The sequence below is a fragment of the Lampetra fluviatilis genome, chromosome 1 (genome assembly GCF_964198595.1).
Source record: "Lampetra fluviatilis chromosome 1, kcLamFluv1.1, whole genome shotgun sequence".
NCBI classification, from domain to species: domain Eukaryota; kingdom Metazoa; phylum Chordata; class Hyperoartia; order Petromyzontiformes; family Petromyzontidae; genus Lampetra; species Lampetra fluviatilis.
In genome coordinates this window covers 30743270-30760989 of record NC_136275.1, presented here as the reverse complement: position 1 = coordinate 30760989, position 17720 = coordinate 30743270, and the positions used below count along the sequence as shown (strand labels likewise).

The 17720-nt window shown below is 47.6% G+C and overlaps 1 protein-coding gene across 1 annotated transcript; it reads right to left on the bottom strand.

The window, feature by feature from the left end:
* Positions 1-387: 387 nt before the first annotated feature.
* On the bottom strand, positions 388-9191 carry LOC144937761 (epithelial sodium channel subunit gamma-like). The gene is made up of 12 exons (XM_078865634.1): positions 8864-9191; positions 7018-7294; positions 6615-6802; positions 5726-5832; positions 5392-5555; positions 4965-5063; positions 4598-4715; positions 4383-4461; positions 3459-3516; positions 2591-2652; positions 2361-2436; positions 388-901 (listed from the first exon to the last, which is right to left on the bottom strand). The coding sequence occupies exons 1-12, from the start codon at positions 9184-9186 to the stop codon at positions 527-529; spliced, it is 1926 nt and encodes a 641-aa protein (XP_078721760.1). The 5' UTR covers positions 9187-9191; the 3' UTR covers positions 388-526.
* Between the last annotated feature and the right edge of the window lie 8529 nt (positions 9192-17720).

Genomic DNA, 17720 nt, shown 5'->3' with positions numbered 1-17720 from the left:
TTCTGCACCGCTGAAGGTCACTTCAATGGTTTAAGGGAACATTTTGGCAAAATTTCAACCACGCCTTTCAAAATGCTGCCGAATAAGTTTGCATTAAAATGGATTATATATTTTCGTACACCCTATATAGTAGGCTAAGGTTTCAGGAAAGTATTTCTTTCAAAGGCACAATGACTTAAACATTATCCTGCTCCGTAATTTCTGGACAAAAGCACATTGCTTTTTGCAGCCTTTTGCATTGAATGGGATCCCATTGTTTATATGGCGTGCTTTTGTCATGATATCTTTTAATCTGACATCATATAGAAAATCTTAACTCCGCTGATGAGACCCGGAAGGTAATTGCTCGATACTATTTATCTGGAAAGCCAATAGGCTGTCGAACTAAAACTTATTTTTACTCTCATGCGGAGGCACAGAACAGAGTTCTGCTTATATTCGCTTTCACGTATTTGCCACGCCAGTGAGCTCTTTAACGACGGCAATTCCGGACCGACCCCCGACACGAGCGCCGACGGCTTCCGCGCTAATCCTCTCCGTCGCTGCCCTCGTCGGGGACGTAGCCGGCGATTTGGCGCAAGCGCAGGGTGTCGTACTGGGGCGGCGGCGTGTTGGGCGTCGGAATGGGCTCGCGCGGGCACTGCATCGCCGTGTGGAAGGTGGGCGGGTCCTCCGCTGGGCTGCCACCCACGGGCAACTGAACAGGGAAGTGGACGGAGGGCGCGGGGTCGGGGCCGCGGACGAGGGACGCGAACGTCCTGCGGCACGTCGTGAGCAGCTTCTTCAGCAGGATCCACGGGAAGTCGACGCAGAAGATCTCCAGCACCTCGACGACGCACAGCATGGAGCAGCTCAGCCAGAGCCCCAGAAGCCCGCCGAGGTTGGAGAGCAATGTCACGATCTAAAAACGGTAAGGGGGGCCACGGAGGCCACACAAGGGCTGTCTGCACACCGGTTCTCTCCACCTACTATTGTTCTGGAGTTGTGGTTGTAGTTGTTGGCGCACCCAACGTTTTGGAGTGGGGGGGATGAAGGGGATGCTTTTTTTTTACCGAGAGTATCAAATTGGAAATAAACGTTTTCCAAATCATGAAATGTATCTAAAATGACAATCATTTTTTGTTACAATTTGCATTAATAAAAAATCTCAAAAATGGTCAATGGCATAAAAAAGGCTATCCAAACATTTGGTTGGGCCTCTGGTTATAGCCAAAAATTTTACAGCCACAGCTGCAGTATAGATGTTGCCCCATGAAATCACTTTGGATAGTTTTATCGAACATTCAGGGCCATATACTTGTATTGGCTGAAGGGAGGGTTTAGGGGCCTATGCAAGGATAAACAAAAATATGAACGTACAAATACACAGGATTTTAAATTAAATAATTGCAGATGTTCAATAATTTGCGATGTAAGAATCTGCTGTTCCCTGAACCTCACAGATTATTGGCGGTTTGCGACTGCTCCTCCCATTAATTCGTAGACTTCTGGTTCTCTCCCAGAAGCGGCGAATTCATCCAGTTGCCAGCTGCACCAACTTTGTAATCCGCGCATTTATTTGTGCTGAATTGTTTGGAATCACGCAACGTGGCTCCTCTCGAAAATCCACGGCACTTTGTTTTACAGATTATAGAGCCTCTGCGGTGCGCCACGGATTTACAGGGCCCACCAAATGCTTCCCCCTGATATCAACGCCGATTCCTGGAGTTCTGCAGTTAATGGATTGGATCTCTATCCCACCTGAGGACGATTGCTTGTGTGGCGATGGAAACGTCGCGATCTATTATTTTTTCTACATACGTGACTTTACCGAAAGAACCAAAGAGTATGCATTAATGGGTTGGGTTCGGCTACCCGATGGGGTTCAGGGTTGTACCACGTGTCGCTCAGTGGCACACAGAGCAAAGCATCAGACGTCGTGCTGGATAGTGCGCACGGTACAAACCAGGAGACAAAAAAAATAGAAGAGCTACGCAGCACCACAAGTGCGGAAACCGATGCGGCAGTCCCGATGTGTTCAGTCTCCATTTCATATTCTAGAAGTGGAATTCTTCGTGAAAGCACACAAGGGTTAGATGGTGTAAATACAAATGTGTCGTTAATTCAGCATGGCAAATTAGTAAGGTTTGTCATGTAGACAAAACATGCCAATTAATTACTAGTTCAGCACACCGGTGTGTTGGAGAGTAAACCCACAACATTTACAATAATCCTCCAACACACTGGCTGTGTTGGGTGGTGGTGGGTTACCGACACATTTTTATTTACGCGATCTAACCCAACAAAACAAAACTTTGTTACGAATAATATCGATCATGAAAGCCGACTGCTACGTGTTAAACAAAACACGTAAGACGTACGCTGCTCGCCGGAGATTCTGAAATGGTCTTCTGGGTGAGATCTTTGAAGTAAATGTTGACAATGGCAATGTCGCTCCTGAGAAATGCAAACGTGGAATATTAAAGAAATGACAGTGATTGTAAGCCCCTTATTGTAATTGAAGCAAAATCATTTGGTGTCACGTTAATGGCCTTGAATGTAGATGCGAATTAAACATTTCTCTCGTTGGCACCTCTGGCTAAATACTCACGGCTTCAGTGTGTCGTTGGCCGGCAGTCCTCGCTCTTCAGAAAGGGCACGCAACAGCCACCCCTGGAGGCACAGCCAATGTCAAGTATTTTGTCTTCCATGCTCGTGACAAATGCCATCAATGTGGGAAACCCACGTGTTATACTCGACGTGAGCTAGCAACCGCTGCGGGACACCTAAATGTATTTTAAATACGTTTTACTCACATACTGTGGTGTCAAACTTGGAGGGTCAATTATTAAAAAATCAAACACTCGACCTGCAGTACTGCCCATGATATATCATTAGAGTACTGTACATAGTTGAGTACTGGGTATTTGTGAAGCTGTGCACTTGTTCAACTATTCCATCTGGACAATCCATTGAGGTTGGAACATCTCGTTTGCAAAGGTGTCCACGTTTTAGCGACGGGTGTTTACGGAGGATTAAGCGCGCAATTGTACGTGCGTGCAATTCTCTCATTCGTACGGTTGCTGATGTAGATGCAGAGCAACTACAATTTCACATTCAGGTGGTCAAGCCAGACAACCGCATCAGCAGTAGCAGAGCGTATCACCGTGATGTCTCCTTCGTATGTGTGGATCGGGGCATTGCGTCGTTATACGTTGTACGGTCTGGTTCCGGATGACCACAGTCGCACACTCCTGGAGTTTTGATTTATTTTCCATTTGTGCATCGGATATCCGCATCTGCTGCCATAGTTTGTGTGGTGGATGCGATTTAGGGGTGGACCATGCACGTGCGTGCAATTAATTGGCCAAACTAATCGCCATTGGTTCACTGACACCTCAGACTAGATGCGGATGTAAGCCTATCCCGACAGCGACAGAAAAGGTTAGGCCAAGCAGACATGATATTTATGCTCTTACCTTAGATGCTTTGGACGGCCAGTCAGCTAGGCTCAAAGTTACCTCGTGCTCCGTCTCCCTGTACGACAATACTAACAGATCATGCAAATATCCCAGGTCATACGACCAGAGGTTGAACTCAAACGACATCCCTTTAGTCCATAAGAGGATTTTTGGGTTAGATCGCGTAAATATAGATGTGTAATTAAACCCACCACCACCCGACACAGCCAATTAGTACGGTTTGTCACGTAAACAAAACGTGGCCAATTCGTTACGAGTTCAGCACACCAGTTGTGTCATGGAGAGTAAACCCACAACATTTACAATTCGAGCACTGCGACGTTTCGCCAGTAATTACAACAACCAGCCTTGTTTAGGTTCGGCTGTGGTTTCCTTGCCTTCAAGCTGAACGTATTTGAATGCACCGCCTTAGTAGGTGGTGCATTGAAACGGCTCGTAATCGTGTGAGCCATAGCACTGCACGCTGTTGACACAAGGCAGCACAGTACAGGAGAACTCCTCTCATCCACGACCCAATTGCCCACAAATTCTATTTGTGGGAGCTGTAGAGTCCGCAAAAAAAAATCTCCTATTATCCACAGCACTATTCATTACATTATCCCATTTATCAGTGATTTTTTTTGTTTGTTTAAATACTTTTTTTGTATTCGATTTTTGCTGTACACATGAACAAAGGCCCGCAGCAGAATGTTGGGTGACATAAAAAACAACCGCACGCCGAATAAATCCGCCAGGCCCGTGTACCCGACGTGTCCTGAAAGTCAAAGTGAAGAGGTGGTGGGTCATTTTTAAGTGGCGTAAATTTGTAAACAACTTCACAGACAACAGAACCGGCGATGTCCATTCTCCCGCATCACCGTGGGGACAGGCGGAGTTCAGTAGAAATGCGACCGAGACGTGTTTTTTTTTCTTTACACTCACGAGCAAATTTGTCGGCAGACTTGAATACACTTGAGCTCCTCTTTAATGTACATGTCGTACAGGCGGTAGTAACAGTACTCTGAAAAGGGGAAGGTGGAACAGAAAGCAGTAGAGCGTGAATCATTGTCGTCTCGGAGCACGAGAAGACAAAAGGGGACCGGTTAATGTACAAAATTAACATTTGTCCAACTTCGCTTTTGAGTGGAGCCGCTCACCCCAGCCTGGGTTGTTGTCGTAGTTGCAGAAGCGAGATCCTTCAGGCAGTGGTTGCTCGTAATTGGCACAGCCACAGCTTTTGATCATCTCCAACTGGAAGCACGAGTTCTGGCAGGTCTTTTGGTAAAGTCACGTAGGTAGAAAATAAAATAAATTAAATCACGACATTTAGGGCACAACACAAGCGTCCGTCATCAGGTGGGACAACCACAGCAAGAAACAATTGCTGAAGTGGGCAAAAGGGCTGCTGCAACAAGAGGTCACGCTCAATTCGCGTGAACCAAAAGCACGGTAGACGCTGAGGTTCTGCCGGGGCAAAGGGCAGTTCATGATGTGCAACACAGTTACAGTTGTCAAGGTACTCACTTGCACCGAGTATGGGCTGTCGTAGAGGCTTTTTACATCGATGTCACTTCCGTCCATTGTGCAGTCGCTGTAAGGCTCACCGAGTTTTTGGACATCGTACTATAAAAAATTAACAGAAACAACAACAAAAAGTGTCAGCTTCTCAAAGGGAGCTTAAATTGCTTCTCCGATGCGTTCCTTTGGTTATACTGCGCGTTGTTCAGCCTGATGCCCCTCCCCGCCCCCCACCAACACTTCGCTCCACTTCTTGGAGAATTCCTGCGGAAGCTCCCGGCACGTGGGGCAAAACGTCAGACATCGTACCAAGCCACAACAACAACACACGGCGCAACCCGAAAACACATCGGAGAGAAACATATAGAGCACAACCAGGATACCCGAACCCATTATACTGATCCTGATCATTTCGTTCCGTGTTCACGAGTACCACTCGAAGTCCCAGGGAAGACTCCGTGGCTGGGGGGATGTTGATCCCCACGGCCTCGATGAAGGGGGTTGTATTCTGCAGGTGGATGCCAATCTTGGCACCGGCCCCCATGGCCAGGTAGGGTAGGGCATTGTCCTGCCTCGTGTTAAGAATCATGTGCAGCCCTGAAAATTGCAAACGAACATTGACAGGTTTTAAAATGTAGATGATTTTCAAAATGTTATTCTTGTGTGATGGAGGGGGGGAGAGGTGGGGCAGTGAGGGAATAAAGAAAAATAGCATCTCGAAGATTTAAAGATTGCATCTGTGTTGGGTCGCGCAATGCAGCACCCACCGTAGTCAATGCCGGCGGAGGCAATGTCCAAACTTTTCCCATCGCGTCCGTCATTGAAAGTGAAACAATTTCCCAAGATTGGATGTTGTAACTTCTTGAAGCTTGTGCTGAAAAAGGGCAAGGTCGCAGTTCATTTGAACAAATGATTAAACGTTTGCAACTGAAGCACCAATTGCCATCGAGTAGAACATACTACCAAAGAACCCCTGTTAACGACTAATCGCTTAACGGCGAGCCTCCATAGATTCAATGCTTTTTTTACCGATCATTAACCTGGTAACGACACGCTGTTGAAGGTACAGTAAATATTAATGATGCATTGATTAACCATGTTTCTTTTAATAGTATGTGTTTATAAAGTTCTTTTCTTCCCCTTCCAATAATCGCATTGTTGCTTCACAGTTCGGAAATACTTGAAATACCATCGTGCAAAAAAAGTTATTTTACATATAACATAAACAAATAGCCCCCGATTCACCTGCCATGCGCAGTATACGTTGGCTGTGTGGCTGTTGGCGTGTGGCTCAACTGGGCGTCAAGGTGGCGAGATGTCAACTACCTCGCCTGGTATTCAGGAGGTCGTGGGTTTGATCCCGACCCTGACGCCTGCTGTATATTTGAAGTTTGCGTGTTCTCCACCTGTTCGCGTGGATTTTTCTCTCCGGGACCTCCATGTTTTTCTCGCCACATTTCGAATGAACACGCGTTTAGAGTATTTGGCTGCATTACATTTCCATGTCATAAGCCTCTTAGTTGAGCTATCATTTGTGGCCAGGTCGCTTCTGAGAAAGAGCTATATGGCTCAGTGGGCCTTACCTGGTAAAATAATTAGTTTAAATAGTTAATAGTGCAATGTCAGCGCAGGGCTGGGGAGAGGCAGTGGCTTTACCTGGGATCGCAAACAGTTCCGCTGAAGAGGCAACCGATAATGAACTCATCGGAACTGTACCCAAGCTTGTCCTTATCCTTCTCGGGCACAATGGCCATGATGTTGATGAAGTGCAGGCGGTACCACTGCATTACAGCATCAATGGCGGACGTGAAGGCATTGTAGATACATTTTTTTTCTTCCCCACACTGCACACACACACACGCATACAGACACACACGCGCGCAAATCGTCAGTGCATTAAACCTCTATCAACGTTTACGTTTGCATCAAACTGAAACTTGGACATTTGTTCACAGCCTTGGATGGAAATACAAAACACGCATAAAGGGAAATCCATACAACGCATACAAATTGAATGCGAATAACTGCAATCAACAGTGTTTGTAAAGAGCAAACTTACCACTTCAATAGCGATAAGAGGTTCGGACGACTGATAATTTTGGCTGAAGTACGACCTCATTTCCACCTCCCCCGGCACAACGTGGAATTTGCCGCTGATCACATCGGTGACCACGGTTTGATTGGTGACCGTGGTGTCCAGCCACACCAGCGGCATGGGCAGCGGCTCGTCGTCCCGCTTCGCTGTGCTGAGGTTCGTCACCGCGATGCCGATGTTGTGCAGGGCCACGGCAGCGTTCCTGTCCAGCTTCTCCAGCAGAGCCTGGGACTGATTGTATCTGCACGCGCGCCAGTCGCAGGAGGCGTCGTTAGATCGGGCGGAGACGAAGCGCCGTGCCCCGCTCTAAACTTTGGTACGCGTTGGCCGGGTAGGGATCGACGCCGCGGATTTTAGGCTCAAGCGCAATACTTGTAGGCATTGCGATACATCCTGTAGGTTAAGTTGCTGCATGAAATCATTGATATCACAATGTGTATTCGAACAATTACGTGCCAAACCTGAAATAAATGTGATCATTTGAACTTTGAATTAGCTTTACATTTTATGAATCGCATTTTAAAACGAGATTTTAAATGACCAAGTTGAATGACATAGGGCGCGGGGGGGGTATCGGATATGGGTGGGAGATAAAACAGTCAGGTAAGGAATTACATCGACAAAGAGGCCCCCCTCCTGCCCCCCAAAACTATAACGGCCCCAGCCCCCACCAAACGTAATCCAGTCCTGCACAAAGATTGCCTCGCCTCAACAACAGAAACCTGCGTGTAAAACCTTGGCACCAAACGACATTGCTTAGATCATGGCACCTTTTTGCCGGTATCAACGTATGAAAAATAAGAACAGGTTTTATCCTTTCTGGCAATGAAACAGGTGTTAAGATGTTCAAACACCAAATAAACCTTTTGCAAGGATTCAAATCTGCACCAGTTTCAAAGACAATGGCATATATCATTAGATCACGCTTGTTTGCATGTTCACCACGAGTACGTGTGGTTAATGCAGACTTGATATTCCTTGCAAAGGGTATCTAGTTGGTGTTTTGAACATCATAACGCCTGTTTTATTGCCAGAAAGGGTAAAACGTATTCTTATTTTTCATGTTATTGCTTAAATGTGTTGTTAATGTTTAAAATACACGTACTTTAGTGTTACCAGCTTAGCGCTTTAGAATTTTATTTAACTAATATTTTCGTAATGAAAAATAAATAAAAAACTCGAGATGAGTGTGTGAACCACTTTTGACATTTCATTACTGTACTATATGTGGATATATTTTTTTTTGACGTAGGAATTTTATGAACGCGGCATTTAACCAAAAAATATATTTAACACACCGTTAGTGATTATGGTGTTTGAATTTACCCGTACTAATTTGTCTTCGCATTACTTTCTATTAGATTTTACTTTAGTCCACATGTAACAATACTGAAAATGTACCGGTTGCATCTGTAGCAGCAGCAGCAGCACAGTTGATGTATGTGCTTGGAATCACACCGAAGACCCAATGCGATTAAACACGTGTTAGAAAACACGTACCGGTTCTAGACAATGTTGTGTGTTCGGAAATGTAAGTGGGACTTGGGCAGCACGTCACTCGAGCGAACGGTGGCTGAGAATAACGACGGAGGAGCAGCCAAAGAAGGAAGCGAATCCGAGGGAACGTCCACAGTGGAGACGGATCAATTATCTTAACGATCGGTACATCAATTGAACGTGAGAGATGGCAACTTGGAAGGGTGCTTCATCCAGCAGTGGCTGATGGCGATGTGTATTTATTATAGGCTACAAAACTCTGCGTGGAAATGCAAAACGCACAACTGATTAAATCATCCAGAAAACCACTCACTTGTAGGGATTGAGGCTGCAGATGGTGATGGCTGGAAAGGGCATCTTCTGGTAGCTGATCGTCACCGACACGGCGATGGAGTAGAAGCTCTGTATGAGTTGGATGCCCTGCCAGAACACCATCGCCACTGCGATGAGCGAGAACACGATCCAAATCGTCTTCTTGATTGGCCCTTTGGAGACGGCGATTCGGCGCATGCCGTGCATGTTGGTGTTGTTTAGGTAGAAGTCCAGCAGGTCGGTGATGGAGGGATCGGGGCCCTCGATCTTGAGGGTGTCCTTCACCCGATGGAGCACACGCTTGGAGTCACCCTCAGAAGCCATTGCAGCGCAGCTGTGAGAAAGGAAACACCGGGGGGGGGCAACGCGGTCTTAAGCCAAGGACGCGCGATTCATCGGGCGACGATCGACGATTGCCCCTTTCGACTTAATGTGCAAGCGTTGCAGCAGCAGCAGCTATTCTGGATGCCGAGGGCATTTACCTCGTGTAGTGAATGCAAGTGGTGTGCTCAGCTGTAAACAGGAGTGTCGTGTTGCTTCCTCACAGTGGGTGGGTTATCTGTTTTATTGGGGGGCATTCAACTTCTGAGAAATAAACGCTATCATTCGCTGCCATCCACTCTTCGCTCTCTCTGCCTCAGTGTGTGCTGCTGCTGCATGACACACGACTGCGACTTACCACGAAGCCAGCAGAAAGAGGTGGGTTGCTGCTGGTGGGTAGGACGGACTGAAATGTTAATTTCAGGAACAGGTTATTCTGGTCAAACAGCGCACATCCCCCTTCGAGGCTTCCACTCTTTGTGCGGAACATTTTCATTTGGTGCTTCAACGCCCCACGTAATCAATGCGCATAACAGTCCGAATTTAGCATTTGCCATGTTTATTTATTTTTTACTTTAAAATTGGAATCGTAGACCCCGTACTTATATTTGCATGTTAACAACATCAACTTCCCGGTTGAATTGTCAGCACCAAGTGCAAGATTTTAGAAGGTCCCAGCGTTGAATGAAAATAGCCAGAACTCGCCAGGTATGTGAATGAATAATACAACGAGCAGGGTTCTAATGTGTAATCATAACCAGTTGATAATGCCTTATCTGTACGCACCACATATGACAATGCCCATACACAACGCAGCTGTTTTTTGGATAATATAATCACACTTTATAAATACAGCACAGTATAGCGCAATTCAATGCACTATAGCAGCTGCACAATCTACCTTGCCTGAGACTCCACTGTCATCGCAGACTCGGATGTAAGCCTACACTGCTTATAGCCCTAAACTCCAACCCCATCATCATAATTCCCTAATCAGCAGTCGGCTCTTAAAGGCATGCTTCGTGACGTTATTTACCAAGGATCTACCGTCTCTCGTATTCACAGTGCATTGCGGCTCTTAAAACATTGAGTATTTTTTTTGCAAATTCGATAAAAGGGCTATTATGTTGGTTGCCGACCCCATGCTCTACTCTACGAAAAACTAAATAAGTTGAATCACTTCGTGCCTCGCGAAGTGTACTTTGTCTTTACGCTGGCTGTGACTTGTTTTAATGCTTTATTTTCCCCAGAACCAGTTCTTGTTCTTGTTTATTATCATGTCTGTGTGTTTTTTTTATTGAAAGCGCTTTGAGATTGTTGGGTTTAAATTGTATATAAGTGTAAATATTTAGAGCCAGGTGTGAGCTCATTGAGTCTATTCATGTCTGATTTTCAGTGTATCCCTGAATTTAAATACATCACACATCGGTAACAAAAGAAAGTCGATGCGAAACAAAACACAATCACAATGTATACACAATTATTAAAATACGGAATGACTTCCCAATTGTAGCGAAATATAACAACACCCATGTGAACGCAAACAGGTGAAATGCGATTAAATTTCAACATGATAAAAATATATATAAAATGCAGTCCTGTCATCAGCAATCCGCATGTATCTATGGTGCAACAATGAGGCCAGCAGCGTCTTCACGCGAGCCGATCTCCATGGCTGCATCTCCGTGGACGATGCCCCCCCTTGTGATGTGTTCTCCTCCTTTGCCTGCCATTCAGCAATTGTTCCTGCCCGCCGGTTATAATTGCCCAAAGTCAAAATTACTTCGATTTCACAAAATTAACAACTCTTCTAACTCATCTTGCAATATTACTTCATTGTATAATCAACAACAACGTGGCACCCAATTTACCGACCGTGTGTTATAGCTGTGGCAGCCCCATCGGCTTAACACAACTACAGTTGGGGCTGAATTGGCATTGACATAATGGGGAATTTAAATCGTGCAATGCAATTAATTCCTTATCCGCGAATTTACCCAACTTTACTTTATCGCCTACATCTCCCGCGGACAATTTGAGTTGCGGGTAAGAGGATTTTTTCCGATATGAATTACGACATTTTATATATGTGTTGAACTTCTTTTGCACCGTACGTAGTCAACCACGCAAATCGGAGGTGTAATGAAAGTAGAGCTTTCAATTTGGTTACATTGCAGCAGGGTCGCAGAGTAGTCAGAACGTATGAAATCTATTTTAACAAAAAAAACACATTCGTCATTAACACTGACATTAAAAGCTAACACAAATATATACACTAGCCTTTTGCCCGTCCAAGGACGGGTGTATTGCAGTAAAACTGAAACTTGCAAGCGAAAAGCACAACGCGACGTGATATTCATTGCATCCATTCGATCCATTCGTTTGCAATTTGTAAGGCTGTGGTGACACAGACCTGTTTAATTTTAAGGTAATAAGCCCTTGTTCATCATGACGTCCTTTTTACTTCTATGTCTCAACAGTGTTACGGAGATCGCGTGACGTGAGGGTTCTGCCTTTGTAGTGAGGGTTGTAAGGACGGCTAAACGATTTGCAGAAAATATCTAATTGTGTTTTTTCCGACAAATATTGCGATTTGATTTGCGATTACATGTTTTTTTTAAGTCAAGCTTCAGTTCAATATTCACTGTGTAATAGATTTAAAACATGTGATGGAGCATTACCACATGATACCATCAATATATGAACTGCTCTATATATTCTAATGCAAGGATGAGAACTTAAAAGATATGAATTGCTTCCAACATGTATTTATTAAAATGTTTTAATGGAAATAGAACAATCAAACATATAACAATTGTTAATGTATATTAATAAAGTTATAACTAAAAATAAAACAATTCCAATAAGAAAGTAATAGGACTTTTGAAATCGCAGCCTTTGCGATTTACTAATCGCATTGTTTCACATAGCGATTTCGATTTGAAATCGATTTATCATTCAGCCCGAGTTGTAAGTTGATGCCGAGAAGGGGGGAGGAGGCGCCTCGGGCCCCCATGTGGAGTGACGTTATGCGTTAATAATTATGAATGGAGGGGGGTCCATTTGGAGGACATCACCTTGTAATGATTATTAATGAGGGGGGGTTGTTCGATGTGGAGTGACGTCACATGCTCATGATTATTAATGAGGAGGGTGGGTGACGTCACCTGCTCATGAATATTAATTAGGGGGCTGGTTGATGTGGAGTGACGTCACGAGCGTTAAGAACAGACATTCCTGGGTGATTATAGTATGTATAAGTGCATTTCAGGCATTTGATCTTCATAACACACGAAGGCCAGGGAGAAAGAGTGAATTACAAGTTTAAAAGTGCAATTTAACACCATGGTGCCTGTTTAATAATTGCATTTTGGAAAAAAATTGTCGTGATTACCAGTTTTTTTTCATAGGCATGTATATGGGTAGCTACCTAATGGTGGTTTGCTGAGTAACAGACACACTCTTCAATCATTAACAAGTATTTCAATACAACCTCATCATACTATGTTATATATATGTGTACAAAAAGAGTTTTGCTGACTGGAAGGAGGGAGGGGCGGACGGGCGGGCCCCTGGTGTGTATTACAACTTTGCGAAGGACGGCACAGAAAACCCGCCCGCCGTATTTCGTGGATGTTGAACTTTGCAGAACCGCTTTGTGTCCACCAGGTGGCACTGCACCAGCGCCCTGCAGAGTGAGGAATTACCACAACGGGCATCCAATCACAGGGAGAGTCAATAAACTCTACTAAACTATTTATTTTACCAGGTAAGGCCCACTGAGCTGCATAGCTCTTTTTGAGAAGCGACCTGGCCACAAATAATAGCTCAACGAAGTGGCGTATCACGTGGAAATGTATAGCAGCAAAACTACTCTAAATGCATGTTTCTAAATGTGGAGGGAAAAACCGGAGGTCCCGGAGAACCACAGTGAGAGACATGCAAACTCCACGACCTCCTGTATACCAGGCGAGGTAGTTGACATCTCGCCAAAGTGGCGCCTACAGTTACTTAAGATTAAAGACAGCTCATGCAACTCTAAATATTTTTCAGATGTTTTTTTAATTAATTTTGTTTCAACATAAATAAAGACGGCATGTTTTGCAATTGGACTAAAGTAGTTAAGGTACCATGTCCAATGCCGCCATCACACTGCCCGACTTCCACTACACACGACTCATCAGTGAACCCACCACCACACTGCCCTACTTCTACAACACACGACTCATCAGTGAACCCTCCACTACACTGCCCCACTTCCACAACACACGACTCAGCAGTGAACCCACCACCACACTGCCCCACTTTCACAACACACGACTCATCAGTGAACCCACCACCACACTGCCCCACTTTCACAACACACGACTCATCAGTGAACCCACCAACACACTGCCCCACTTCAACAACACACGACTCATCAGTGAACCCACCACCACACTGCCCCCCTTCCACAACACACGACTCATCAGTGAACCCACCACCACACTGCCCCCCTTCCACAACACACGACTCATCAGTGAACCCGCCACCACACTGCCCCACTTCAACTACACACGACTCATCAGTGAACCCACCACCACACTGCCCTGCTTCCACAACACACGACTCATCAGTGAACCCACACTGCCCCGCTTCCACAACACACGACTCATCAGTGAACCCACCCCCAGACTGCCCCCCTTCCACAACACACGACTCATCAGTGAACCCACCACCACACTGCCCCGCTTCCACAACACACGACTCATCAGTGAACCCACCCCCACACTGCCCCCCTTCCACAACACACGACTCATCAGTGAACCCACCACCACACTGCCCACTTCCACTACACACGACTCATCAGTGAACCCACCACCACACTGCCCACTTCCACTACACACGACTCATCAGTGAACCCACCACCACACTGCCCCACTTCCACAACACACGACTCATCAGTGAACCCACCACCACACTGCCCACTTCCACTACACACGACTCATCAGTGAACCCACCACCACACTGCCCACTTCCACTACACACGACTCATCAGTGAACCCACCACCACACTGCCCACTTCAACTACACACGACTTATCAGTGAACCCACCACCACACTGCCCACTTCCACTACACACGACTCATCAGTGAACCCACCACCACACTGCCCACTTCAACTACACACGACTCATCAGTGAACCCACCACCACACTGCCCCGCTTCCACAACACACGACTCATCAGTGAACCCACCACCACACTGCCCCGCTTCCACAACACACGACTCATCAGTGAACCCACACTGCCCCGCTTCCACAACACACGACTCATCAGTGAACCCACCCCCACACTGTCCCCCTTCCACAACACACGACTCATCAGTGAACCCACCACCACACTGCCCCGCTTCCACAACACACGACTCATCAGTGAACCCACCACAACACTGCCCCCCTTCCACAACATACGACTCATCAGTGAACCCACCACCACACTGCCCACTTCCACTACACACGACTCATCAGTGAACCCACCACCACACTGCCCCCATTCCACAACACACGACTCATCAGTGAACCCACCACCACACTACCCCACTTCAACTACACACGACTCATCAGTGAACCCACCACCACACTGCCCCGCTTCCACAACACACGACTCATCAGTGAACTCACACTGCCCCGCTTCCACAAGACACGACTCATCAGTGAACCCACCCCCACACTGCCCCCCTTCCACAACACACGACTCATCAGTGAACCCACCACCACACTGCCCCGCTTCCACAACATACGACTCATCAGTGAACCCACAACCACACTGCCCCCCTTCCACAACACACGACTCATCAGTGAACCCACCACCACACTGCCCACTTCCACTACACACGACTCATCAGTGAACCCACCACCACACTGCCCACTTCCACTACACACGACTCATCAGTGAACCCACCACCACACTGCCCCCATTCCACAACACACGACTCATCAGTGAACCCACCACCACACTGCCCCCCTTCCACAACACACGACTCATCAGTGAACCCGCCACCACACTACCCCACTTCAACTACACACGACTCATCAGTGAACCCACCACCACACTGCCCCGCTTCCACAACACACGACTCATCAGTGAACCCACACTGCCCCGCTTCCACAAGACACGACTCATCAGTGAACCCACCCCCACACTGCCCCCCTTCCACAACACACGACTCATCAGTGAACCCACCACCACACTGCCCCGCTTCCACAACACACGACTCATCAGTGAACCCACAACCACACTGCCCCCCTTCCACAACACACGACTCATCAGTGAACCCACCACCACACTGCCCACTTCCACTACACACGACTCATCAGTGAACCCACCACCACACTGCCCACTTCAACTACACACGACTCATCAGTGAACCCACCACCACACTGCCCCACTTCCACAACACACGACTCATCAGTGAACCCACCACCACACTGCCCACTTCCACTACACACGACTCATCAGTGAACCCACCACCACACTGCCCTACTTCTACAACACACGACTCATCAGTGAACCCTCCACTACACTGCCCCACTTCCACAACACACGACTCAGCAGTTAACCCACCACCACACTGCCCCACTTTCACAACACACGACTCATCAGTGAACCCACCACCACACTGCCCCACTTCAACAACACACGACTCATCAGTGAACCCACCACCACACTGCCCCCCTTCCACAACACACGACTCATCAGTGAACCCACCACCACACTGCCCACCTTCCACAACACACGACTCATCAGTGAACCCGCCACCACACTGCCCCACTTCAACTACACACGACTCATCAGTGAACCCACCACCACACTGCCCTGCTTCCACAACACACGACTCATCAGTGAACCCACACTGCCCCGCTTCCACAACACACGACTCATCAGTGAACCCACCCCCACACTGCCCCCCTTCCACAACACACGACTCATCAGTGAACCCACCACCACACTGCCCCGCTTCCACAACACACGACTCATCAGTCAACCCACCCCCACACTGCCCCCCTTCTACAACACAAGACTCATCAGTGAACCCACCATCACACTGCCCACTTCCACTACACACGACTCATCAGTGAACCCACCACCACACTGCCCACTTCCACTACACACGACTCATCAGTGAACCCACCACCACACTGCCCCACTTCCACAACACACGACTCATCAGTGAACCCACCACCACACTGCCCACTTCCACTACACACGACTCATCAGTGAAGCCACCACCACACTGCCCACTTCCACTACACACGACTCATCAGTGAACCCACCACCACACTGCCACACTTCCACAACACACGACTCATCAGTGAACCCACCACCACACTGCCCACTTCCAGTACACACGACTCATCAGTGAACCCACCACCACACTGCCCACTTCAACTACACACGACTCATCAGTGAACCCACCACCACACTGCCCCGCTTCCACAACACACGACTCATCAGTGAACCCACCACCACACTGCCCCCCTTCCACAACACACGACTCATCAGTGAACCCACCACCACACTGCCCACTTCCACTACACACGACTCATCAGTGAACCCACCACCACACTGCCCCTATTCCACAACACACGACTCATCAGTGAACCCACCACCACACTGCCCCCCTTCCACAACACACGACTCATCAGTGAACCCGCCACCACACTACCCCACTTCAACTACACACGACTCATCAGTGAACCCACCACCACACTGCCCCGCTTCCACAACACACGACTCATCAGTGAACCCACACTGCCCCGCTTCCACAAGACACGACTCATCAGTGAACCCACCCCCACACTGCCCCCCTTCCACAACACACGACTCATCAGTGAACCCACCACCACACTGCCCCGCTTCCACAACACACGACTCATCAGTGAACCCACAACCACACTGCCCCCTTCCACAACACACGACTCATCAGTGAACCCACCACCACACTGCCCACTTCCACTACACACGACTCATCAGTGAACCCACCACCACACTGCCCACTTCCACTACACACGACTCATCAGTGAACCCACCACCACACTGCCCCACTTCCACAACACACGACTCATCAGTGAACCCACCACCACACTACCCACTTCCACTACACACGACTCATCAGTGAACCCACCACCACACTACCCACTTCCACTACACACGACTCATCAGTGAACCCACCACCACACTGCCCACTTCCACTACACACGACTCATCAATGAACCCACCACCACACTGCCACACTTCCACAACACACGACTCATCAGTGAACCCACCACCACACTGCCCACTTCCACTACACACGACTCATCAGTGAACCCACCACCACACTGCCCACTTCCACTACACACGACTCATCAGTGAACCCACCACCACACTGCCCACTTCAACTACACACGACTCATCAGTGAACCCACCACCACACTGCCCCGCTTCCACAACACACGACTCATCAGTGAACCCACACTGCCCCGCTTCCACAACACACGACTCATCAGTGAACCCA

Excerpts from the sequence above, each read along its gene's own strand:
- LOC144937761 (XM_078865634.1), bottom strand. The coding sequence starts at position 9,186 with ATGGCTTCTGAGGGTGACTCCAAGCGTGTGCTCCATCGGGTGAAGGAC. Across the intron at positions 6,803-7,017 it reads CTCTTATCGCTATTGAAGTG|TGTGGGGAAGAAAAAAAATG; the intron begins GTAAGTTTGCTC and ends GTGTGTGTGCAG. Across the intron at positions 2,653-3,458 it reads GGCCGTCCAAAGCATCTAAG|GGGTGGCTGTTGCGTGCCCT; the intron begins GTAAGAGCATAA and ends CTGTGCCTCCAG.